General features: G+C 49.7%; 1 protein-coding gene and 1 non-coding gene across 5 annotated transcripts in view; both read left to right on the forward strand.

The window, feature by feature from the left end:
* Window positions 1–26086, forward strand: part of Hip1 (huntingtin interacting protein 1) — a 123887-nt gene extending 97801 nt beyond the window's left edge. For 3 of the 4 annotated variants that reach the window (XM_087903543.1, XM_087903547.1, XM_087903546.1), the window contains exons 14-31: window positions 768–951; window positions 2529–2617; window positions 3468–3584; window positions 4346–4447; window positions 4669–4812; window positions 5556–5691; window positions 6837–6923; window positions 7255–7362; window positions 7443–7579; window positions 9878–9988; window positions 11610–11668; window positions 11887–11980; window positions 13562–13662; window positions 14594–14699; window positions 16322–16445; window positions 19020–19081; window positions 20400–20508; window positions 21536–26086. In XM_087903543.1, the coding sequence (XP_087759669.1) occupies window positions 768–951; window positions 2529–2617; window positions 3468–3584; window positions 4346–4447; window positions 4669–4812; window positions 5556–5691; window positions 6837–6923; window positions 7255–7362; window positions 7443–7579; window positions 9878–9988; window positions 11610–11668; window positions 11887–11980; window positions 13562–13662; window positions 14594–14699; window positions 16322–16445; window positions 19020–19081; window positions 20400–20508; window positions 21536–21588 (1923 nt within the window). In that variant the 3' untranslated portion in view covers window positions 21589–26086. The remainder of the gene's footprint in view (window positions 1–767; window positions 952–2528; window positions 2618–3467; window positions 3585–4345; window positions 4448–4668; window positions 4813–5555; window positions 5692–6836; window positions 6924–7254; window positions 7363–7442; window positions 7580–9877; window positions 9989–11609; window positions 11669–11886; window positions 11981–13561; window positions 13663–14593; window positions 14700–16321; window positions 16446–19019; window positions 19082–20399; window positions 20509–21535) is intronic. The other variant, XM_087903544.1, reaches the window with a different exon arrangement.
* LOC148123139 (small Cajal body-specific RNA 4) lies at window positions 1950–2076 on the forward strand. The gene has a single exon (XR_015737344.1).
* Window positions 26087–26392: the final 306 nt, after the last annotated feature.

A 26392-nucleotide genomic window follows, 5' to 3' on the forward strand; every position in this document is an offset into this window, starting at 1 on the left:
AAACCAGTTGGTTATCTCAAGGTCTCGATTAGAATTCCTTGTCGTGACGTGTGACCTTAGGATGGCAGTTAAGCTGGGTACCAGTGTCTCTTTGAGCCCTAATTATGGCTTGGCAGTCAGACAGTGATGGGAAAGACCAATTTTGATCATAAGGTCCTTGAGAAAGCTTGATTCAGGAGCTGGAGCTGCAGCTCAATGATAGGTAACTCTTCTAAGTCCATCAGTGCTGGGCTTGCTGTGTGATGGAGCTCCTGCCTAGAATCCCTCAGTAAGGGGGGATGATACACCACAGCCGTATAGTGCCCTGCTTAGAATTCACCAGGGATGGCCTTGAGGTGTGGCTCAGTTGTAAAGAACTGGGCAAAAATGCCCCAGGAAGGGACAAGAAGCATGACTCATTGGTGGAGGCTTGCCTAGACTCCTTTAGTCAAAGACTAGGGACATGGAGAGAGGGTGGGTGGCTGAGCAGTACTGCCTAGAATCCCCCAGTGAGGGGCTGGCGTGTGACTCAGTGGCAGAGCCCCTGCCTAGAATCCCCCAGTGAGGGGCTGGGGTGTGTCTCAGCAGTACTTGCCTAACATGAATAAGACCCTAGGCTCCCTGCCCAGAGCACCAAAACAAAAGCAAAAAAAAAAAAAAAGTTCTTTGGTGGTTGGATCTGTGATCCGTCAATGCCAGCAAGGGGATAAGTCATCCCTGCCCTGCCTGGTGCCTCCCTTGGGGCAGCCTTACGATAGCAGGCTCCTCACCACGGGTGCCCCTCACAGAGCCAGCGGGCGATGCTGCAGCTGAAGGGCCGCGTGAGCGAGCTGGAGGCAGAGCTGGCGGAGCAGCAGCACCTGGGGCGGCAGGCTACCGATGACTGCGAGTTCCTGCGCACCGAGCTGGACGAGCTGAAGAGGCAGCGGGAGGACACGGAGAAAGCACAGCGCAGCCTGACTGAGATAGAAAGTGAGGGGCTGGCGCCGAGGGTGTGGGCGGGGAGCAAGAGGGCTTGGGGCTGCTTCCCGGAAGTAGCGTCCTGCTTCCCGGAAGTAAACCCCGAGGTGCTGGCTCTTGTCCTCAAATGCAGAGACAGGTTTGGCACAGCTGAGCCCTTAGCAACCAAGGACACACAGATGATGGGAGTTCCTATCCTGTCTCTGCCTCCCAAGTGCTGGAATTAAAGGCCTGAGCTACCACGCAGGGTTTCTCTATGGTTTTGGAGCCTCTCCTGGAACTAGCTCTTGTAGACCAGGCTGGCCTCGAACTCACAGAGATCCGCCTGCCTCTGCCTCCTGAGTGCTGGGATTAAAGGCGTGCGCCACCACTGCCTGGCCAGGAGAACATTATTTTAATTGGGGTGCCTTGCAACAGTTCAGAGAAATTCAGTCCGTTATCATCATGGTGAGACATGGCAGCATGCAGGCAGACTTGGTGCTGGAGCTGAGAGTTAATATATCTTGCTTGGAAAAGGAAGTGATTTCTCTCACTCAGTAACTTGAGCTCAGGAGACCTCAGCCCACCCCCTCAGTGACACACCTCCTCCAACAAGGCCACACCTCCTAATAGTACCCTTCTCTTTGAGAGCCATTTTCTTTTAAATTACCACTCTGTGTTTGTAAGCTTTGGTCTGCAGAAGAATTTGAATCAGGCGAGTGTTTATTTAAAGAAGACAACCTTTATTTATGTCCAGTGTAGTACAGGTGTGTTTACCTGTAATTCCTGAACTTTGGAGGCTAAGGCAGGAGGATGACCATAATGCTAGCTTGGGCTCTGTTGCAAGACCTTGTCTCCATAATAATCATAATCATAATAATAAATTAGGTAACTTCTAGCTGAGTGTGGAGATGGACACCTGTAATCCCAGCATTCGGGAGGCTCAGGGGTTCAAAGTCATGTTGGCTATGTAGCCAGTTTGAGGCCAGCCTGGGCTACGTGAGACCATGTGTTTAAAAAAAGAAAAATAGACTGGAGGACCAAGAAGGCTGAGTCTGATGAAGCAAGACTTTGCTGATACACTCCTCCTAGACAAAGGGGTAGAGAAAACAGCCCTTACTGGAGAAACCACAGGGGTTATTGTACTACCCAACATTAAAAAAAAAAAATTAAAAAAAATAAATAAATAAAATAAAAAATAAATAAATAAATAAAAAGAAAAATAGGAGCCGGGCGGTGGTGGCACACGCCTTTAATCCCAGCACTCGGGAGGCAGAGGCAGGTGGATCTCTGTGAGTTTGAGGCCAGCCTGGTCTACAAGAGCTAGTTCCAGGACAGGCTTGATAGCTACAGAGAAACCCTGTCTTGGAAAACAGACAAACAAACAAACAAACAATAAAAAACAGAGGCAGGCGGATCTCTAAGTGCGAGGCCAGCCTGGTCATCAGAGTGAGTTCCAGGACAGCCTGAGTGGTTACACAGAAACCCTGTCTCAAAAAGTAAATAAATAAATAAGGATAAAAACATCTTTAAGGGCCCCCAGCTTACTGGAGGGAGGATGGGGGATCCCAGCCAGGGCAGTGGCCTCACCTTGGTCTTTCCCAATGCAGGAAAGGCCCAGGCCAATGAACAGCGGTATAGCAAGCTAAAAGAGAAGTATAGTGAGCTGGTTCAGAATCACGCTGACCTGCTACGGAAGGTAGGAACTTTTGACTCCTCTATCCCTCCTATATACCCCACATTACAGAAGAAACGGTGCAAACCTTGGGTTTCTCCAAGATGCCCTTCTGTTTATTCTTCTGTGCATGTGTATGCGCATGTGTATGTAGTTGCTCAAGGAGGCCAAAAGAGGGCATCAGATCCCCTCTGAAGCTGAAATGACAGGGATGGTGAGCCGGCCAGCATGGGTGCTAGGAACCAAACCTGGGTCCTTTGGAAGAGCCACGTGTGCTCTTAACCACTTAGCGCTCCCATTTCTTACCCCAGCTTGGTAAGTCTTCCTAAGTTCTGTCTTGTGTGACAGACACAGTTAGAATTACCCCTCATTTGGGATGGGCATAGTGGAACACACCTGTAATTCTCTCAGAAAGCAGAGGCAAGATCCTCAAAAAATAATAGCCATGTGTGGTGGGTGACACATGACTTTAAACCCAGCACTCCAGGGCAGCCAGGACTAAATAGCAGTCGCAAAAAAATAACTAAATAGGTGTAATGTCTCTTGCAATCCCCAAACTTAAGAAGCAGAGGCAAGAGGATTGCTGTGAATCTGAGGCTAGCCTGGGCTGCATAGTGAATTCCAAGCCAGCCTGGAAGAACACTACACCAGACAACCCCACCTTACCCCATCTGTGTATTTTTATAAATACCTGAAAGTCTAGCATCTGCAGGTCATGACTCCATTCTGGCTTCCCTCTGGGTAGAAAAAAAAAACTTCTCCCGTATCTGCCTCCTCAGACCTTCTCACGGTCTGATAGAAATCACTGGTACTAGAAGGAAGATTGGAGTTGAGCCCGAGAGATGTCAGCTCAAGACACTCTTCTCCCTTTCAGAATGCAGAGGTTACCAAACAGGTGTCTGTGGCAAGGCAAGCCCAGGTGGATTTGGAGAGAGAGAAGAAAGAACTAGAAGATTCCTTTGCCCGTGTAAGTGAGCAGGCCCAGCGGAAGGTGAGCAGGAGAGGCACTTGGGATGTAGGAGGGAGGTGTCTACTGGAAGTGGGTTTTTAAATAGTGTTATTGTTGCATATGTGTGTGTGTGGATGTACACGTAACAGCGTGCATGTTGACGTCTTAGGACAACTTGTGAGTTTAAGTTCTCTCCTTGCACCGTCTGGGTCTGGGGGTCTCAACTAAGATCATCTAGATCAGCAGCAAGCACCTTGAGCCGCTCAGTCATCCCCTTGACCCCTGCAAACGACTCTGAGGCAGACATGGATCAGAGGACTCATCATGTTCCAGGAGTGGCTTCCAGAGGACCTTTGGACCACTCCGAGGAGCAGATACTGGGGACTGGGCGTGTCACTCGGTTGATAGAGTGCTTACCAAGCATGCTCACCTAGGAGGCGCTTGGTCCATCTCCAGCACCACCAGGCATGGTGGTGCATGCTTATAATCCTAACACTTGGAAGGTGAAGGCAATAGGGCAGGGTCATCCTTGAATATATAACAAGTTCAGGGCCCGCCTTGAGACCCTGTCTCAAGAAAGGAAAAGGGTGTGTGTGTGTGTGTGTGTGTGTGTGTGTGTATCTTAGTCATGAGTTCTTACTATTGGGTCTGGGTGGTCACCTTCTAGGCTGTGTTACACCCACACTTCTGACTTAGACCCAGTGGTGTGCACGGTCTCAATCAATAGCTTGGGAAGTGTATACATATGAGTATTCCTTCTCATGACTCCCAGCTACGGTGCTCCTGTTTTGCCTGTGTTTCAGACTCAAGAACAGCAGGATGTTCTGGAAAACCTGAAGCATGAATTAGCCACCAGCAGACAAGAGCTCCAGGTCCTCCACAGCAGCCTGGAGACCTCTGCCCAGGTGAGCCACTCCCCGACCCCTTCCCTCTGGTGCCTCAGTCCCTCCCGTGAGCCCTCTGGCCGTCGTTGTAATCCACACTTACTCTTTGAGCCAGTGATAGGCGTGTGGACGAGCTATCGCCGCCTGCCATGTGGAGTCAGGTGGTGGGGGCTGGAGTCCCAGTGAAGGGGACCATTTAATGTCCTCAGTTTCTCCCTGTTTCCACATGGTGACCTCCGCAGTCAGAAGCGAAGTGGCTGACGCAGATCGCCGAACTGGAGAAGGAACAGGGCAGCTTGGCGACGGCCGCAGCTCAGAGAGAAGTAGAGTTCTCCGCCCTCCGAGACCAGCTGGAAAGCACCCAGATCAAACTGGCCAGTGCCCAGGCAAGTGACAGACATCCACTGGGACACTGTGGAAGCCAGAGATGGATGGGCAGTGGCGGATTCAAGGCCTTCGGGCCTGGTGGCCAAGGCTTTCTGTGGACACAGTTCCTAAAGCCAAGTGCCTCTTTTTGTATAAGAAGAAAACTATGTGGGCCAGGGATATACCTGAGTAGGCAGAGCACTTGTCTCGCCTGCACTGGGTCCTGAGTTTGGTCTGCAGACCACGTCAACAGAGTATGCAGGCTCACACCTGTAATCCCAGCACTCAGGAGGTAGAGACAGGAGGATCCGAAGTTTCAGCTAGCCTCAGCTCTCTAATACTGAATTTGAGGCCAGCCTGAGATACATGAGTCCCTGCCTTAATATAATATGGGCTGGAGAGATGTCTCAGAGGCTCAATGCTTGTACTCTCCCAGAGAACCCATGTTGGGTTTTAGTTATCTTTAGAAATCCTCTAAGACACAGCCAGAGGTGTGCTTTATTAATCCGGGGTTATCTTAATCAAGATGACGACGTTAGCAATCCTCAGCCACCCTGGGAGTGGATCACCAGGTGGGTCACTGGTCCATTGTGCACACCTGTTGACCAAGGTCAGATATTGTTTTCCGCGTGGAACTGACCAGCTTGGATCTTATTAGCGCCATCATGAGAGGCCAGGCATCCCAGCATGGTCCCAGGTGGATGCTGCTTGGGGTTCATTGTGGTGTGCCTGGCCAACTCCCACCTTTCTGGCCTTTTTCTAGGAATCCGTGTGCCAGCAGATAAAGGACCAGAGGAAAAAACTCTTGGCAGGGTCCAGGAAGGCTGCGGAGCGTGAGATACAGGAGGCACTGAGCCAACTTGAGGAGCCCGCCCTCATCAGCTGTGCAGGGTCCACAGGTAATCTTCTGATGCCCACCTGCTGGGCCCGGCTGCCTGGAGTTCGATCTTACAGGAAGCCCACCCAGCTCAGGGCCCTCGGCCTAGCTGCACGCCGAGCCCCTGGGGTGTGCCCGCCCTCTTCGCCCTAGGTCAGTTAAAGTGGCTTACTGCCTGAGCGCTTGTGACTTCATCAGCCTGGCCGGTGAGGCACCCACTGCCTCTGGCCACCCACTGCCTCAGCCGTTGGCCCATTGTGCTGTGTCGCGCTGACCCTAGCACGACAGAAGTGACTTAAGGGAGGAAAGATTCATTTGGGCCACGGTCTCAGAAGGTTCTGGGCCACAGGGAAGAGGCAGGCGTGGAAGAGCAGCTGTCTTCATGGCTGTGAGAACATGTGATGGACACTGATCACGGTCATGGTGGACTGAGCTGAGAACAAGCCAGGAAATAGGCAGGAAGAACCGACTCCCGAGATCTGCCCCCTGTGACCTACTCTGCCCCAATAGGCTCCACCTCCTACATTTCCATTGCCTCCCAAAGTAGCGCCCAAACTGGGAAACCAAGCATTGGAACGTGAACTTATACTTGGGAGGCAGAGGATCTTGTGAGTTCCGGGGCAGACAGCAGACAGAGCTATGTAGTCAAACCCTGTCTCAAAATAAAATAATAATAATATCAATATCAATTAGCCTTTAAGAGACCCTTGAGCTTCGCACCTTTTAGCGTTCAGTGCCGCCATGGTGAGCAGTACCATAATAGTAAAGTGAGAGATAGTTCTGGAGGCTGGGGTGTGGCTCAGTTGGTACAGTGCTTGCCTAGTGTGCACGAAGCCCTGGGTTCTAATTCTAGTACTGTAGATACTGGATCTGATGGTTCATGCCTGATTTCCCACACTTTTGGGAAAGGGGCAGGAAGATCAGAACTTCAAGGCCATCCTTGGTGCATAGTGAGTTCAAGGCCAGCCTGGGTTGCGTGAGACCCCACCTCAAAAGAAAGCAGGAAGCAAATAGAATGTGTCCATCACATTAGAACGAGCACAGCCAGCAGCCCTCCTTCCCTCCTCCTATCTAAGGGGCAGGGACTCCCGGAGGGTCATCCCGCCCACCCAGCTGCTTCTATAGAGCAAATGTGAGAACTTTCTGATGTGGCCTGTCTTCCCTCAGATCACCTTCTCTCCAAAGTCAAGGCTGTGTCTAGCTGCCTCGAGCAACTGGAGAAGAACCACAGCCAGTATCTGGTCTGCCCAGAAGGTAAGCGGAACAGAGGACATGGGCTCTGTTGTGAGGGGCAACCAGAGGGGAGCTGGAGAGACGGCCAGGGGTTAAGAGCACTCGGCCAGGGGTTAAGAGGACTAGTCTTTGCGGAGGACCCAGGTTCAGTTCTCCACTCCCACCTCACCTCAGGCTGCTCACAGCTGCCTGAAACCCCAGTTCCTGGGGATTTGATGCCCTCTTCTGGCCTCTGGGGGTATCTGCATTCAGGACACGTATCACAAGTATTAAGTAAAAATAAATCTGAAAAGGAATAAAAAGGCAGTGGCGCCACCACTGGGCCTGAGACTTTACGTCCTACTCCCTGCAGACATCAGTGAGCTTCTGCACTCCATAACCCTGCTTGCCCACTTGACTAGCGACACCATCATTCAGGGAAGCGCCACCAGCCTCCGGGCCCCGCCCGAGCCCGCCGACTGTGAGTATCAGGGTGGAGGGGAGGCCCCTGAGAACAGGGAAAACAAGAGGTGTTTAAACACCTGTCTCTCCTGTCTCCAGCTCTGACAGAGGCCTGTAGGCAATATGGCAGGGAAACCCTAGCCTTTCTGTCCTCCCTGGAGGAAGATGAAGCCATGAAGAAGGCCGACAGCACAGCCGTGAGGAATTTCCTCAGCAAGATCAAGGCCATTGGCGAGGTACCGTTAGTGATGTGGTTTGATTTTTGTTGTTCTGTGGTTGTCTGAGACAGGTCTCTTGTAGCCCAGGCTGGCCTCAAACTCTCTTTGTAGCCAAGGATGACCCTGAATTCCTCTCTTCTTGCCTCCACCTCCTAGGATTACAGGCCTAGACCACTGTACCTCGTTTATGTGGTTTAATTCACTGGCCTGCTGGCGGCACCACGGTGCATCACTGTCAGAGAAGAGGATAAATTGTTACCCATCTCTAAGTATTGTTGTTGGCTTGGCAAGTGACACCTAACATGGACACAGACCCAAAAGTATTGTGAGAATTCACACCCCAAGGAGATGTAAACAATGCCTGCTCCCTCCCGCTGAGGTCCCATTGACAAACCAGAATCCCATTCCACTGAAGTTCCTCCTGGGGTACCAACGAGTCTGGCCTTCCTTACAGAACAGGGTGTGAGGGTTGACTGACAGCCTCTCTGCAAAGTCTTCACCCAACACAGGTGATGGCTTCTCTATGGTTACATAGCTGGACCCCCACGTCTCTTGCCCTTCCCCGAGGACGCTGTGCCATTAAAGCAGAATTACATACAAGTGACTGGGAGCAGTGGCTGGACCCTTAGGTACAGGCCTCTGTACCCCCTCCTATGAGCTAATATCGGAAGTCAACAAGCCCAGCTGTGACGGGCTCTCAAAAGTCGGCACAGCCCTTCTCAGGAAGGTGGTGGCGGTGTCGCTCAGTGGGTAGCATCTTACCACAGGGCACGCATTCATTCCATGAAGCTAGAGTGTATATGTTGGGTATCCACAAAATGACTTTCAGAGAGGCTGAAGAGGTAGCTCACTGGACAAAGTACTTGCCCAAAATGCATGAGATTGTGAGTTCAATCTGCAGAACTTATATTAAAGAGAGAAAAGAAAAACGGCTGATCATGGTGGTGCAGACTTGAATCCACATAGCTGGGCAGGCTCCTTGGGGCTCTCCAGCCAGGCAGTATGGCCAGCCTGGTGAATCACCAGCCAGGGAAGAGACTGTGCCTTGGATTAAAGGTGGAGGATGGCTCCTCAGGAATGACACCTCAAGTTGGCCTCTGGCTCCATACATGCATGGATGTTCACATCTGTACATACATGTGGCCCTCTACACATGTGACCATGCACGCACAAAAAGTTTGCATTAGGTATTTATGAAAATACAAAAATGCATGAGCATGTGTTTCTGTTCGGTGCCCTAGAGATGAATTTGAGATCTAGTTAACAGTAAGATGACAGGCTTTGGTGGGACCTGCCTGTAATCCCAGCTCTTGGGAGGCTGAGGCAGGGGGATCAGGAGTTCAAGGACAGTCGGGGCTATGTGGAGAGTTTAAAGCTAATCTGTGCTTCATGAGACCTTGTTTAAAAAAATTAATACCAGACATGGTGGCCCACACCTTTGATCCCAGCACTTGGGAGGCAGAAGCAGGGGGGATCTCTGAGTTCAAGGTCAGGCTGGTCTACAAAGTGAGTTCCAGGAGAGCAAGGGATATACACAGAGAAACCCTTTCTCAGGAAAAATAAAGGGGTGGGGGTCGGAATAGGTGTGGTAGCTCACACTCCTAATCCCAACACTCAGCATCAGAGGCAGGGGAGTTTGAGGCTAGCCTGATCTACATAGTGAGATCCTATCTCAAAGACAAGAACTCTCCCCTTAGATACAGTTGATGCCTGTGACTATGAGATTGGGGCCTGTGTTAGTCTTGTTGCTGTTACAAATGCCCGGCAAGACCAACTGAAGGAAGGGTTTATTTTGGCTCTCACATTGAAGCTTTAGCGGAGACGGCATGGTGGCAGAGCGCGAGGCATCCACCAGCAGGAAGCAGAGAGAGATGGATGCCGGTGCTCGGCTCACTTTCTTCTTTTCATTCAGTCCCCGCCCCCAAGCCCATGGAATGGTACCACCCACATTTAAGTGGGTCTTCTCAACTGAGTTAACCCAATCGAGAAACTCCCTCACAGACATGCCCATAGGTCTGTTTCCATGGTGATTCTAAGTCCCATCAAGTTGACAGCCAAGGGTAAGCATAGGGCCACAATAACTGTAGCTGAACGGCTCTGTGGGGTTGGGGACTGGTAGCTCCCAGCTGGGCGTGGTTGTGAGAAGAACAGAGAAAGGAGGATGATGAGGCTCCAGCAGTCATATCTTGGAAAGTTCCAGGTGGAGTCTGTGACAGACCCTGCCTCCCGTGCCTTCTAGAAGGGTCCCGTGACAGGGCCAGGAACGAACAAAGAGAAGACTTCGTGTCCTTTTAACCTCTGTGGTACTGCTCACAGGAACTGCTGCCCAGGGGCCTGGACATCAAACAGGAAGAGCTGGGTGACCTCGTAGACAAGGAGCTGGCCGCCACTTCAGCTGCCATTGAGGCTGCCACCACCCGGATAGAGGTGAGAGGACTCTGTGGGATTTCCCACAGCAACACTCCCATCGGTTCCCTCGGGCAGCACTGCGCCTCAGGAGTGTCTTAGACTCCTGCCAGAGAAGCCAGAACTGCTCAGTGTGATTGATGGTACAGACCTATGACCTCAGCCCCGGGGGTAGAGCAGGTGAATTCAAGGTCATCCTTAGCTGTATAGTAGTTTGGAGCCAGCCTGGGCTATGCGAGATATTGTCTCTTAAAGAAGAAGAAAAGAAAGAGAAAACAAAATCAAAGGCCAAGGTCACTACACCAATGAGGGGATGAAAACGAGGCCCTTAAGAGAAAGAGAGGCAGTTTCCTCTGAGGTAGGATACTTTGCTGTCAGCCATCTGGGGTTCGATTTCCAGGCTGGCTGATAATCACATGACTTATGTGAGTTCCACCACCTGGCTGGGGTTTAAATCCTGTTTCTTTAGGACAGCCATTGACGTAGCTTCATTTCTGTTGCTGTGATAAAACATCTTTAAAAACAACTTAGGAGCTGGAGAGATGGCTCAGAGGTTAAGAGCACTGGCTGTTCTTCCAGAGGTCCTGAGTTCAATTCCCAGCAACCACATGGCGGCTCACAACCATCTATAATGAGATCTGGTGCCTTCTTCTGACCTGCAGGCAAAACACTGTATACACAATAAATAATTTAAAAAAAAAAAAAAAAAGTAACTTAGGGGAGAAGAGTCTATTTTTGCTTACAGTTTGAGGGCACTGCAGGGAAGTCACTGTGGCCACAGGAGTTGGGAGTCTCATCATCACATCTCATCCACAGTCAAGAGCAGAGCATTAGTGCACACGTGTTTGCTTGCTTGCGCTCAACTTGATTTCTCCCCGCTTACGCAGTTCAGTACTCCCTGTCTAGGGAATGGTGCTGCTCATGGTGGGCTGGGTCATCCCACATCAGTTAACTTAAGACATCCCTCCTGCAGACGTTCCCCACAAGCCAACCCAAAGTCTCTCATTGAAAGTCTCTTGCTGAGTGAGTCTCGGCTGTCAGGTTGACAGGTAGAGCCAGCCATCACCGTCCTAATAATAAAATGCCAGAGGAAGCCTGATGGGTGTTCAAGAACTCCTCAGGAGCAGCTGAATGGGCCCCGTTGGAAAGGTCTCACATGGCTCCTTTGGCGATGTGAGCGCCCGCCTAGTGGATCTGGTAGCAGCTGGCCCTAGGGGACAGTTCTTAGTGGGCTTCACGCACAGCGGCCCAAGGGCCAAGGTCAAGACTCACCCTGGCTAGAGCCATCAGCTCCAGCTGTCTACCACCCGATAGATGATAGATAGGGGGTCTGGGGTTTTTCTGACTCACAAAGACAGAGATGAAGATATCTAGATTCAGCCTTCTAGGCTACCACACCTTGTTGGATCCAGAGAGTATCAAGGCAGTGGTGGTAGATCGGGTTCATGATACATTTAGGAGCCATGCTTCTTGGGGTGGTGATGTAGCTTGCCTAGAATCCCCCAACAGTGAGGACCTGAGGTCATTGTTTATCAGAGAGTATGAAGGAAGCCTGGGCTCAATTCCCAGTAGTACACACACACACACACACACACACACACACACACACAGAAAAGAAACCAGACATGCTTCTTTTTAACAGGAAATACTCAGTAAGTCCCGAGCAGGAGACACGGGAGTCAAGTTGGAGGTGAACGAAAGGTCAGTGAGAGCATTGTGGTCACAGTAAGTAGTAAGCAAGGTCCTTGAAAGCAAGGCCCACAGGGAAGTGTCACTCAGCAAGGCACTGCCTCCGGGTCCTTCAGCAATCCCAACACCCTTCCTACCCCTCATTGCTACTCATGGTTTTCCTGGCTTCGGGATGAAATCAAGTTGTTTTTCTTCTTAGTGTCCCGTCACCAACCCTTTCTTTTTACTAGGATCCTTGGTTCCTGCACCAGTCTGATGCAAGCCATCAAGGTCCTCGTTGTGGCCTCCAAGGACCTCCAGAAGGAGATCGTGGAAAGTGGCAGGGTAGGCAGGGCTGTGGTGTCAGCTCCCTCTCCCTCCGCGCGTGCTAGAATCTGGTTTTGCTGTGGGCGCCAACGGTACTACACCACGGGGCAGATCTGCCATTCTTGGGGATATTTCCCGGACACTGTGGGCAGTTGAGGGTTCCTGGTGGCTCCCTCTAGGGAACAATCAGCCGGTAACTTCTAGCCTCAGCTCCCAGAGGCCATACAGCCCTACTGTGGAAACCCCGCTGACACTGCAAATCTAGGTCTTCAGGGGACAGCTGAGGACTTTGGGAAACTGGGCAGATCCCAGCCATAGACCTGGTACTGTCATCCCTCAGACATGGGAGATTTCCAGACCTGCAGACACTTAACCCTTTTAACAATTTAACAAATGCTCCTAAGGTTGAGGCAGGAGGATCTCAAGTTTGACCTCAGTATGGGCTGCATAGCTGAACCTTCTCTCAAAGCTCCCTTCATGAGTTGAGGATGTAGCTCAATCGGTAGAGTCCTAGCCTGTCATCTATAAAAACCATGGATTCTGTCCCAGACTCTGCATAAAACCATGCATGGTTTATTTCCAGTATTGGGAGGCAGAGGCAGGCAGATCTCTGTGAGTTCAAGGCCAGCCTGGTCTATATATAGAGACCACATTATGGGCTGGAAGGCTGGCTGAGCACTTCCTGGTCGGCTGAGCCATTTGGGTTCAGCTCCCAGCATCCACATCAGTGGCTCACAACTGCCTGCAGCTCCGGCTCCAGAGCATCAGATGCCATTGGCATCACTGGGCACCTACATTTTCTTACACACACACACACACACACACACACACACACACACACACACACACACACAAAATGAAAGTTAAAAATAAATCCTTTTTAAAAGCTAGAGCTTTACTTTAATTCATTACCTCCAAGACTTTAGGGATGTTGTTTTGCCTCGTTGCATCTTAGTTTTCTTATACCTAATGTGAGAATAAAGGCACTTAGTGCTTGAGAGTCATTCTGTAAAATTAGCCATTAATAGCTGGCTAGTGAGCCAGCAAGGTGGCTCAGCAAGTAAAGGAGCTTGCTGCATACCTAACAGTATGAGTTCAAGCTCCAGGTAATGCGTGATAGAAAGATAGAGTCAGTTCCTACAAGCTGTCCTCTGATCTCCACACTTGTACCATGGCATGAACATGTCCACCCACATGTACACACAAAATATACAAATAAATGTAATTCAAAAGAAAAAACCTGGGTATGGCGGTACATGCCTATAGTGTTGACACTTAGCTGAAGCAGAAAGAACAAGAATTGGGTGATAGCTTTGGCTATGTAGTAAAGCCTGCCTAAAAACAACCCAGGCTGGAGAGATGGCCCAACAGTTAAGAGCACTTGTTGCTCTTGCAGAAGATCCAAGGTTTGAGTCCCAGCACCCAGCATGGCAGCTCACTACCCTCTAACTCCAAATCCAAGGCATTTGAACCCTCTTCTGACCTGCACACTCATGGGGAGCATGTTCATGCAAACTAGGCATTTATATGTGAAATCTGTTTAAGGATGAAAATAAAATAAAAACAACTAACCAAACTATTCTATTTTTGCTTCTATAGGGTACTGCATCCCCTAAAGAATTTTATGCCAAGAACTCTCGGTGGACAGAAGGACTTATATCTGCCTCCAAAGCTGTTGGTTGGGGAGCTACCATCATGGTGTAGGTGTCTTCCTCCAAGGCTCCTATATCCCCTTCCCCACTCCACTGATCCACCCCGGACAGTTGCTAAGAGAGAAAAAAGTATCCATTTCATAGCATAGAGTCTCTCTAGGTAACCCTGGATAGCCTGGAATTCACTATGTAGACCAGGCTGGCCTTGAACTCATAGAGATCCACCTGCCTTTGCCTCCCAAGTGGTGGGATCAAAGACATGCAGCATCATACCTGGCCCCAAAAGTTGTTAAAATCTGGGGCTGGAGAGATGGCTCAGTGATTAAGAGCAATGACTGCTCTTCTAGAGGACCCAGGTTCAATTCCCAGCACCCACATGGCTGCTCACAGCTGTCTGTAACTCCTGTTCCAGGGGATCCAATACCCTCACACATACATACATACATGAAGGCAAAGCACCATACAAATAAATTTAAAAACAAAAAAGAGAGCATATCTAAAGAATAAGCTGAGGCAGACATGGGGTATGTGTGCCTTCAGTCCTAGCATTTGAGAGCCAAAGCAGATGGAACTCTGAGTTTGAGGCAACTAGGGCTGTATAGTGAGACTCTAAGACTCTAATCCCAAAAAACTACACCTAAGGAAAGATATCTGAGGTGGCCCTCTGGCTTCCACATGCGCTCTCGCTCTCTCTCTCTCTCTCTCTCTCTCACACACACACACACACACACACACACACACACATACACACACATACACACACACACACACACACACACACACACACATCTTTGCATACATACACAATTAAATACAAAAGTACAAAAAGAAGTGGCCAGTCCTGGAAGTTTGAGAGAGACCTACATTCTCCTAGGACAACATGGGGTAGGGCAGGCAGGCTGCCTTTCCTGTTGAGGTGAGATCATGGTGGCTTCTGCTCTCTGCGACCTCACCCTTCGTGGTTCTTCTGGGTTCCCAGGGATGCTGCTGATCTCGTGGTCCAAGGCAAAGGAAAGTTCGAGGAACTGATGGTGTGTTCACACGAGATTGCGGCTAGCACAGCCCAGCTTGTGGCTGCATCCAAGGTAGGCGCAATCGTGCTGGCTGCTCCAGCACACTGTGAGGCTGATTAAAGAGGACTTGAGCCATGAAACCGACCTCTAGGACAGGTGATAATCCATGGCCCTGCTTGGTTGGGTCCTGAGTAAAAGTTCAGCCTTTTTTTTTTTTTTTTTTTTTTTAAAGACAGGTTACCCTTTGTAGCCCTGGTTGCCCTGAAACTTGCTCTTTAGACCAGGCTGGCCTTGAACTCACAGAGATCTGCCTGCCTCTGCCTCCTGAATACTGGAATTAAAGGCGTGCGCCACCACTGTCCAGCCATAGCAACCTCTTTTAAAAGCCTAATATATGACAACAGCAAGAAGCCCCTCTACCCACCTGTCTCATCACTTGCGTGCCTTGCTGTTCTCGTCATTATCCTTAGAAAGCTTTTGAGGGTCCCAGGCATGCCAGCCTCCAAGTAGCAATGCCGTCATTCAAGGAACTTTTGGGTGGACCAGGTGACATAGGCCTCTCATCCTGCCTACCTGAGAAGATGAGGCAGGAGAATTAAAAGTGAAAGACTAGCCTGGGCTCAAAGTAAATTTAGTGACAACCTGAGCAAGACTTTGGCTCAAAATAAAAAATTTAAACAGGAGCCAGGGAGATGGCATTTGCTGTCAAACCTGATAATGTGAGTTTGATCTCTGGTACCTACATAGGTGGATGAGAGAAATGAATGCCACAGTTAGTGTTTCATACATGTTCTCTGACTTCCACATGTACCCCTACACATAAATACTACATAAATAAAACAATAAAAGGTCATTTAAAATGGGATGAAGGTAGAGTTTACTGGCAAAGCACTTACCCTAGTAAGAGGCAGGGACCATTGCTCAGTGGTAGAGCACCTGCCTAGAATCCCCCAGTGAGGGGCTGGGGTGTGGCTCAGTGGTAGAGCCCCTGCCTAGAATCCCCCAGTGAGGGGCTGCGGGCGTGACTCAGTGGTAGAGTACCTGTGTAGCAAGCACATGGCCCTGGGCTCCATCCCTAGTATCCAAAATTAAAACAGTATCTGTTCACTGAGCGTGGTATCTATAGCCCAGCGTGCTGGCACACACCTTTGATCCCTGTACTCAGGAAACAAAGGCAGGAAGTCTTATCTTCTGTATTCAAGGCCAGCCTGGTCTAGATGGTAAGTTCCAGGCCAGCCAAGGGTGATGAAACTTGATACAGACTACAGGTCACCTGACTTGTCCCTTACAGTCCATGTAACCCATGTCTGCCCCTCCGTTGTCTGAACCACTGCCCCATTTCATCCTCACGCAGAGCTGTTGACCAAGGGCTCCTCACCAGTGAAGCAGAGCTTCACCCCATGAGTGTTCTTTGTTCCTCCCGCATCTCTTTGATCCCAGGTTTTCCCCCACAGAGACGAGTTCCTGTAGACAGCTGTGCAAGCTGGAGCGTAGGGCGACCCAGCCGACATGCCAGGGTCACTTTCCCCTCGAGACATGTCGGGGTTGGTCGCACAGGAAACAGTGACCTTGGGAGGGTGACTGGTGACCCGGTGGCGACAGTTGGTGGTGGCTGAGTGCCACCAGGCGAGCTGCTTGGTACCGTCCTCGCTGCTTCTGGTGGAGCTGAACATTAATGTCCTTTGTCCCGGCAGGTGAAAGCTAACAAGGGCAGCCTCAATCTGACCCAGCTTCAGCAGGCCTCGCGGGGAGTGAACCAGGCCACGGCCGCTGTGGTGGCCTCCACCATTTCCGGCAAATCTCAAATTGAGGAGACAGGTAGCCTTTCGGCCGCTCTGAATCTCTTTCACCATGATCTCAATTTAATTCTGTTTTTTAAAAATTCTTTTTCCTTCTTTCTTTTTTTGTGTGTGATATGCTTGTAGGTATGCATACAAATATGTGTGGGGCCAGAGGTTGGGTCTCGTCCATTGTTGATTCTCCCCATAACACACACACATTCTCTCTCTCTCTCTCTGATATGGGACCTCACTAAGTAGTCCTGGCCTTAAACTCACAGAGCTCCACCTGCCTGCTTTCTGAGCGCAGGGATTAAAGGTGTGCGCCACCTCACCCAGCTCTTCCTAGGCATACTTTTACGAAGGATGTATTTGGCTAGGGTTGTAGCTCAGTCAGCACCATGCTTCCCTGGCACATATGAAGTCAGGTTGTTCTTATGGTCTTTTTATAGACATGCTGACCTCCTGAGGCAGGACCTCACATAAGCATGATTTTTTTCCCCTAGTTTTTTGAGACAGAACCTCAATATGTCACCCTGGCTGTCCTCTAACTTGCTCTGTAGACCAGGCTGGCTTTGAACTTGACAGAGATCTGCCTGCCTCTGCCTCCCTAGTGCTAGGATTAAACACGTGAACCACCACCACCTTGCTATAATGGCAAGCTATTAAATAGATTTTTATGGCTGGGTGGTAGTGGTGCTTTAATACCAGCACTCGAGAGGCAGAGGCAGGCAGATCTGTATGGGTTTGAGGCCAGCATGGTCTACAGAGCGAGTTCCAGGACAGGCTCCAAAACGTAGAGAAACCCAAAAAGAAAAAAAGAAAGAAAGAAAAAGAAAAAAAGAAAAAAAGTATTTTTTTTTCTGTCCTGAGGTCAGAGAAAAGTCACTAGAGGTCTAGTTGTCCCCAAAGAATCAGACCCTTGTTAACCATGAATTAGTTAATTTTCTCATTGTTGTGAGCAGACCAAAGGCCTTGGTAAAAGCAACTTTTAAAAAAGAAGGATTTGGACTCAAAGGTGACTGCTGCCAAGTCTGACAACCTGAGTTCAATGTCCAGGACCCACATGATAGGAAAACTGGTTCTTTTTAGCCTCCACTCACACAGCATGGCACATGAGGTGTGCGCACACACCAATAAATGTGTAAAAAAAAAAAAATAAGAAGGTAGGGTTTATTTCAGCTCACAGTGTGAAGGTACAGTCCATGGTGGTGAGAAGGCATGAGTGTGGGTGGCAGGAGTGTGGGGCAGCTGGTGACATGGCATCCACGATCAGGAAGCAGAGGCTGGTGCTTACCCCATCTCCACCCCCACCTTGCTTAATTGTTCTCTTTTTGTCTGTCTATCTGTCTGTCTTTTTGTCACTTTTTTGAAACTGGGTCTCACTGTGTACCTCTGGCTGACATGGAACTCACTATGTGATCAGGCTGTCCTCAAACTCCTGGAGATCCTCCTGCCTCTGCCCCCGTAGTGCTGGGATTATAGGAGACCACACCTAGTTTTCACTTTCTCCCTTTAATTCACTCCAGGACCCAACACATGAATTACTACTGCCCACATCTACAGTGGCTTTTCCCACTTCAATTAACCTAGTTTAGAAACTCCCCCACAAACGTGCCCCCAGGCATGTTCCATAGTGATTCTATATCTGTCCAGGGACTGGTGAGATGCCTTATTAGAAAAGATAGTTTGGCCAGGCGGTGGTGACGCATGCCTTTAATCCCAGCACTCAGGAGGCAGAGGCAGGCGGATCTCTGTGAGTTCGAGGCCAGCTTGGTCTATAAGAACTAGTTCCAGGACAGGCTCCAAAAGCTACAGAGAAACCCTGTCTCGAAAAACTAAAAAAAAAAAAAAAAAAAGACAGACAGACAGACAGACAGACAGACAGACAGAAAGAAAGAAAAGAGTTTGTCACTGAGGATGACAACCATGTTCAATCTCCTGGACCCACACAGTCGGTGCACCCTCATACACATGAATATCCATGCCATGCCCCTATACACACTAATAAACACACAAAGAAAGGCATGCTCCCAGGGACCTGCTTCTGCCAGTCAGGCCCAACCTCCTAAACATTCCACAGCCTCCCAAAAATAGCACCGACAGGTCAGGAACAAATACTCCAAACTGAGCCTGTGGGGACAGTCAGCTTGTAACCATCATGGTTGAGCCTGTGGGGACTGTCAGCTTGTAACCATCATGGTTGAGCCTGTGGGGACAGTTCAGCTTGTAACCATTATGGTTGAGCCTGTGGGGACAGTCAGCTTGTAACCATCATGGTTGAGCCTGTGGGGACAGTCAGCTTGTAACCATCATGGTTGAGCCTGTGGGGACAGTTCAGCTTGTAACCATCATGGTTGAGCCTGTGGGGACAGTCAGCTTGTACCATCATGGTTGAGCCTTTGGGGACAGTCAGCTTGTAACCATCATGGTTGAGCCTGTGGGGACAGTTCAGCTTGTAACCATCATGGTTGAGCCTGTGGGGACAGTCAGCTTGTAACCATCATGGTGGCAAAGTGCAGGCCAAGCAGGGCAGTGGGGGAATCGACATTGTCTTCGTAATTGTCAGCTCTGGACATCATTTGATGGGATCTTCCTGTGTCCATCCTTGCAGACAGTATGGACTTCTCAAGCATGACACTCACCCAGATCAAGCGCCAGGAGATGGATTCTCAGGTAAGAAAACCAAGGCACGTCTATGGTCGGGCTGTCTCCTTTCCCTGCACTTTGACCCCCGAGTTTGGGGAAAATGAAGCCAGGTATGGGCATGCATGTAATAATCCCAGCACTTGGAGGGCTGAGGCAGGACTACCATGAGTCTGAGGCCCGTATGTGCTATAGAGCAAGAATCTATTTAAAAAACAAAAACAAAAAAACAAGGGGCTGGAGAGATGGCTCAGAGGTTAAGAGCACTGACTATTCTTCCAGAGGTCCTGAGTTCAATTCCCAGCAACCACATGGTGGCTCACAAACATCTGTAATGAGATCTGGTGCCCTTTTCTGACCTGTAGCATACATGCAGGTAACACTGTATACATAATTAATAAATAAATCTTTGAAAACAACAACAAAAAAAACAGCAGAGTTGGCTTAGCAGTTAAGAGCATTTGCTCACAACAACCTGTAACTCCAGTTCTCAGGGATCCAACACCTTCTGGCCTCTGTTGGCACCTATGTACTCACTTGAATATGTACCCCCACACACACACATGTGCACATAATTAAAAATGGGAACAAAGAGGAGAGAAGGCTAAATATTATGTTGTATACCATAATTCTGGCTCTAGGGAGGTTAAGAAACAGTGTGGTTTAAGACCTGTGCTACCTGTGATCCTGTCTCAAAAGAATTATACTGGGGGCTGCGCTATAACCTTCGCAGGCTCCTCTCAGGCTAGGAAGATAGCTCCATCCATCAAGTAGATCTGAGTAGGCTGTGGAGATGGGATGGATATGATGGAAGAAGGGATCTGAGCCACAGAGAGACCAGATTAAGTCTAGGAAAGGCAAGTCCCAAGGAGTGACCAAAGGAGCTTTACAGGGGCTAGGTGTCACTAGGTTTTAGAGCACCTGCCTAGAATATCCCAGTGAGGGGCTGGGGTGTGGCTCAGTGGTAGAGCCCGTGCCTGGAATCCCCCAGTGAGGGGCTGGGGTGTGGCTCAGTGGTAGAGCCCCTGCCTGGAATCCCCCAGTGAGGGGCTGGGGTGTGGCTCAGTGGTAGAGCCCCTGCCTAGAATCCCCCAGTGAGGGGCTGGGGTGTGGCTCAGTGGTAGAGCCCCTGCCTGGAATCCCCAGTGAGGAGCTCGGGTGTGACTCAGTGGTAGGGTACTTGCCTATCATACATGAATCCTTGGATCCAATCCCTCCTACTTCAAAAGAGACAGAGACTGAAAGATGCAGTGGTGGGAACATAGCTCACCGGTAGGATATTCAGAAGGGTAAGGTTTTTAAACTGAATTAAACCATTGGCAGACCCTCTCACACCCTTTTCCCACAGGTTAGGGTTCTGGAGCTGGAAAATGACCTGCAGAAGGAGCGTCAAAAGCTAGGAGAGCTTCGGAAGAAACACTATGAGCTGGCTGGTGTTGCTGAGGGCTGGGAAGAAGGTGGGCATACTTTGGGTACTTCCTGTTGGTGCCGCAGAAGAGACAGGCCTTCCCCTAATAGAACTGGACCCTCTGACCTGTTACTTCCTGCTCTTCCTCTCCCCTTTTCATTCCTAAATAACCCTTAAACCTAAAGATGGGCACATTGTAGAGAATTAAAAAGCTTCAAAGCTTCAGCATTAACCTGGGTGGCGCACATCTGTAAACCTAACACTTAGGAGACAGAGGCAGGAAGATTGGGAATTTGAAGCCACCCTAGGCTACAGAGCCAAAAGCAAACAAACTGAATATTATAAAAGCTTCCACATCGACGGTGAACTTGTGTCTCCATCGCTGCAGCCAGGGCCTTTCCCGCTTACTCACCTTGATCTGTTGTTGTTGCACACAGTTGTGAGCTGTCAAGTGGCTCCCCTGGGACACACATGCACGCACGCACAGCTTTGCTAGCAAGCCTGCAGGAGGTGAAGAATGGTCAGTGGAGAGCTGGCAAGCAAGGCACACAGATCCTGAGGTTCTGGCTCTAGAGCCGGCAAAGGACCACAGTGTGGAGCCAGGAAGATGGCTTAGTAGCTAAGATTGCAAAGCTTCATGCTGAGCCCACTTCCTGGAACCCACAGGAGAATAAAACCAATTCCTGGAAAATTTGTCCTCTGATTTCTGCACTCCGACCCTGGCATGTGTGCAACGACACTCATACACATCTCTCTCTGTCTCTCTGTCTCTCTCTGTCTCTCTCTCTCTGTCTGTCTCTCTCTCTCTGTCTCTCTCTGTCTCTCTGTCTCTCTCTCTCTGTCTCTCTCTCTCTCTCTGTCTCTCTGTCTCTCTCTCTGTCTCTGTCTCTCTCTCTCTGTCTCTCTCTCTCTCTCTCACACACACACACACACACACACTTTTTAAAGGGTTCTTTGGAATAAACAAGTATGGCTGTCATGAGCTTGAAGGTCTCTTCCATGGTGACAGCCTGGCATGAGGAGTTGTTGTTTGCACGAGGTTCCCTGTGAAATGTTTTCGTTGTTTTTGTTTTTAGGGACAGAAGCATCGCCTCCTACTGTTCAAGAAGCAACACCTGAAAAAGACTAGAGCCAAGCCAGCGCCCCACACGTCAGAATGTAAATCCCTGTTCCCCTTCTGTTTCCGACAGTCCCCACCCTGGCACACCAGGTCCTTGCAGACCTCTCCGTTGACAAAAGCTGAAGCCCATCGTGTCCCCTCATGACTCCTCCTCTGTCTGAGTGCATGAGGAGTCCTTCCCTATGGCCCTGGCGTAGAGGCAGGCCAGTGTTGGCCGTGAGGAAGCTCAGGTCCACAGAAAAATAGCGACATGGCCAACCTCTCCCGCCTGCTCTCTACTTCCTCACCGGTCACGTCCTGCGTAGAGAGGGTTCTTGTCACTGGGAGCGTGGAGAGGGGACATCTGACACTTGTTCTTTTTCTCCCCACTCCTCAGTCTTTGCATTTTGTCATTCGCACAAACTTGTGAGCATCAGAACTCTGCTGGATTGCAAACCGGACTGCCAACTGAATCCACAGTCAGAGGGACGGAACGAGTGTCCTGGCAGAGAGTGCCAGAGCCGTGGCTCCCCCTCCACACTACACTTTTAGCAGTCGGCAGACCCCCCTCCTGCTTATTATTATTATTAGGTGGCTGTTTGGGTATTTTGGTTTTATATTTTGAAAGTTTCACACAACCAACTTTCCCAAAAAGGGTTCCTCCCCCCACCCCCAACCCTGAGCTCTGAGCCTTCTGAGAGGAAGCCCCCACACACACCATGGTGCGGCTCAGGCTACGCCTTGGTGCTCCATCTCAGCTCTTCTCTCAGCCAAGACCACGCCCCAGAGTGACAGCTCTCCTCTGAAGTCTGAAGCAGAGCTAGTGCCTTTATTGTCTGACCCCAGGTGCCATCTCGGGGCCTCTGTCCACCTTCACAAGCCAGGGAACACGAGGTTTAAAGAAAAGAAAAAAAAAGAAAAAATAAAAGGTGCCAGGGGCCCAGCAGTGCAGGGGACGTTTTTCTTAGGAGCTCATGTGACCAGGTTCACCACCCCATCACATGCCGGTATAGAGCTGGTGTGAACAGCAACACTACATCCCCCAGAGCGGACGTCTTGTGCCATGGACCACCTCCCATCAAACCTAGGCAAGGCCCTAAGAGGGACAAGAGGGAACCAGAAGTGGTTCCTTTTCCAGCCATCTGCTTCTGCATCCTACTGAACCAGATAAAAGATGGCTCCGTGCGCTACTTATTCCACAGACCCACTTGCTCCCGTCGGGAAGAGAACTCGGCTCAGGGTAGGACTCTACATATTTATTACTAACTATCTTCGTGCAGCACCTGCCCAGAGATGCTTGGAGCAATCAGGCCCAAGGTGACTGACTAGGCTTGCCCTGTCCATCAGTCTTCACAGACCACAGAGCAGAGAGCGCCATCTCTGGTCATTTCTGGTTTTGGATTCTAAAGTGGGCAGGTTCCTCACAGAATAGAGAAGCAGGGAAAAGGAGGAAGGGGACCACCGGCTATGACACCGTCTCTGCCACTCCCCACGCTTGCTCCCCTGAAAACAGGATGGAGACGGAAGGCATCCCGCCTAGATACGAGCAGCCAGACAGCAATTTGCCACTCTCAACAGGAACCGCTGAATTAAGTGACCTTCTGATCTGTGGGATGGAACAGGGAGGCTGCGTCTTCCTTCTTTATCTGTACTGCTTAGGAGGCAGCCAGCGAGCACTTCCTTAAAAACCTGTCCCCTGTGGGACACGGCTCGGCTTTGCTGGGCAATGGGTTGTGAGACTAATGTTTGATCACTGTGAATCAACCCCCTTCTTGTTCCACCCGCCCCCACTCTGTCCCCGAGTATTTTCTAAGCTGGCACTCCAGGAACTCCCAGCAACACAGATGTCTGCTGAGACACGTGACCTGCAGTAGAACCGGCCCAGTCTGCTGCCAGAAGAATGTTTCTCTGCTTAGAATTTCTTGAGTCCAAGGACCAGAACAAGCAATGTGTGGCATTGTTGGCCCGTTTGTGCCCATCAAGCCAATCCACGTCCTCACCATAGGTCACTGCATCGTCAGCCCTTGCTTCTAGCATCAAAGCACGCACACACGTGTGTCCCAGCAAGAGGAAATCAAACAGCAATAGAGCAGGGCTCTCTGAGTGAATGACACACCTGTCTGAAAAGCCAGTCATTTCTAAAACCCTAATAATTAACCTCTTTCTGAGTAGCAAAACAGTCAAGCGCCCCAGCACGAGGTGAGTCAACAGCTCAAGGGTCCTACCTGCTCAGCGTCGTATCAGAACTGTTTAATATAATTCAAGTCGGGAATTGCCTTTCTTTAGCCAGGCTTGGTAGTGCAGACCTGAAATCTTGGCATTCAGGAGACTGAGGCAGGATGATCCTGAATTTAAGGACAGCCTGGGCTACATTCTGAGACCTTGTCTCAAAAAAAAAAAAAGAATTTAATAAAAATTGGATTATTTATGTGTGTATAAACTATATATACTTTTTTTCTTTTGAGACAGGGTCTTACTAAATAGCCCTGGCTGGCCTTAAAGTATCTACATACACCTCATTGTCCTTGAACTCACCAAGATGCCCTTTCCTCTGCCTCCTAAGTGTTGGGGTGAAAGGTGTGAGCCATCTCACTCAGCCTAGACCATAATTTGTTGGCTCTGCTGCTACCTAAACATGAGTCTTTAACCCAATGGCCGGACATACCAAACACTGAAAATTCTTGCAGCCCAGAAAGAACTTCTCAGGCTTTGAAAGCCCTCCTGCGGCTCCGTGGACTAAAGACTGCTGTGTGAGTGTGGACAGATCCTCGACACGGAACTGGAGGCCTGAAGGGATAGCTCAGCAGTTCACTTTCTTCCCTTCCAGGGGACCCCAGTTCTGACCCCAGCCCCCACATCATGTGCTCCAGAACCACCTCTAGCTCCAACTCTGAGGGATCGGATGCCCTCTACTGGTGGCATGCACATGCGTTTGAGTAAAAGGGACTCTTAAGAAAAAGTATTTTTTCAAGACAGAAATTTGAAAAAATAATGACTTGGGTGTGTTGATGAACTCCAATCCAGCTGTGTCTCCTGGTTATCTTGGTGGTGTAGTTTTCTACTGCCTCAAGATTAAGGATATGTCTATGCATAGAAGATCTGCCTTTGTGGGGGTAATTCATATCTGAGCAGGGAATTTAAATGACCATACCAGGCTTGTCAGTACACGCCAGCACTTGGGAGTCTGAGGCAGGAGGATCATCAGTTCAGGTCTAACCTGGGCTATATACTGAGCCCTTATCTCAAACAAATGGTTTGTTGACTGTCCTGCCCACAACCCTGTTCCTAGAATCCAGTCTATGTCTGTGCCCTTAACCCAGTAGCTGGGAGAACCAAACACCTCCAGAGTGTCCTGTCTCAGAACGGGTGTGGCTGATGAGTCAGACACCAGCCTTTATACCAGGTATCTTGAGGTCACAAGCACTCGTCACCATAGTCTGCTGTGACCTCTCACCTTAAGAGTTGGTTCTTATTTGTGTCTAGGGAAGCTTTTACTTCTTTGTCAGTGACTTGGCTGTAGGAGGGTCTCCCGCACTATTTAACTCTCATTTGAGGGGTAGGGGTCGAGATAGGGTTTCTCTGTGTAGCCCTGGCTGTCCTGAAACTCATTGTGTAGACTAGCCTCGAGCTTACAGAGATCCTTGCCGCCACCGCCCGGCATAACCCTAACTTTTGATAGCTGGCAAATGTCACGCCACACTATTGCCTTTCCAGATCTCTGAGAACCTATGGACCCAACACTGACCTGCCAATAAGAGTGGCCTTGCCATCTCGGCATGATCTTGGATCATCCTCCCACCAGAGCGAGCTTTACCTGCTCTTGTTCTTGGAGTCTCCACATTGACCTTCAGACCAGAGCAGCTTTGCCCTCTCTCCCGCCATCTTGGATCCTCAACATTGGCCTTCCACACAGTGTGGCTTTGCCCTATCTCTACTTCTCGGGTTCTCAGAGACCACACTGTCTGATGGAAACCATCAACAGCGATCCAGAACAGCTGTTGGCCACCCTTGTCCCGCAGGTCCAGCCCACACGGGATTGGTCAGCACAGTGGTGGAGTGCCTCCTCTCCCAGTAGCCAAAGCCAGAAACGGCTGGTTAGATGGGACTGGATCCAGTTCCGAGCCTATAGATCCTTCCAGACATATTCTTCAGGTGACCCTCAACTACCTCAGGTTTGAAGACCCTAAGTTAAACTGATTAGCATTCTAGGGACAAACCGAGGAATCCCACTAAATCTTGGTGATAACCTAAATGTCTCAAGCTTATAACAGACTCTCAAACTTGCAGGGATGGGGTTGTCTTTTGTTCGTTTATGCCCCTCTTCTGTTTTTAACCTTTTCCACAGTTTTCCATTAGAACAGTCCTATCAGTGAATTTCGCTTTTCACTGCGTGCCTACCTTCCCAGGGCAGGTGGCCACCAGCTCTTGTTTCCTCCCAACAGTGCTTTTGTTATGGAATGAAACCCTTTCTTTGTATAATACATTGCATCTGTGTTTTCAATTTTTCCAATAAAGATGTCAGTCTGGCCATGGAGAACAGTGATGAGCAAGGGTCGAGTGGCCCTGAGGATTGGGTTCCATTGTCTTGTTTCTGTCTTCTGAGATACATGGGCTTCACACGACAGTGCACTGCCACCTTGACTCCAGTTCACCAACCATTGACCTCCTCAGGCTCCTACATATATGCAGTACACATGCATATACTCAGGCACACACACACATACCCCTAAGATACACAATTTTTTTGTTTTGTTTTTCAGGGCAGGATTTCTCTGTGTAGCCTTAGCTGTCCTGGAACTGGTTCTGTAGACCAGCTGGCCTTGAATTTGGAGAT

This window comes from Myodes glareolus, chromosome 2 (assembly GCF_982192425.1).
Source record: "Myodes glareolus chromosome 2, mMyoGla1.1, whole genome shotgun sequence".
NCBI lineage: Eukaryota > Metazoa > Chordata > Mammalia > Rodentia > Cricetidae > Myodes > Myodes glareolus.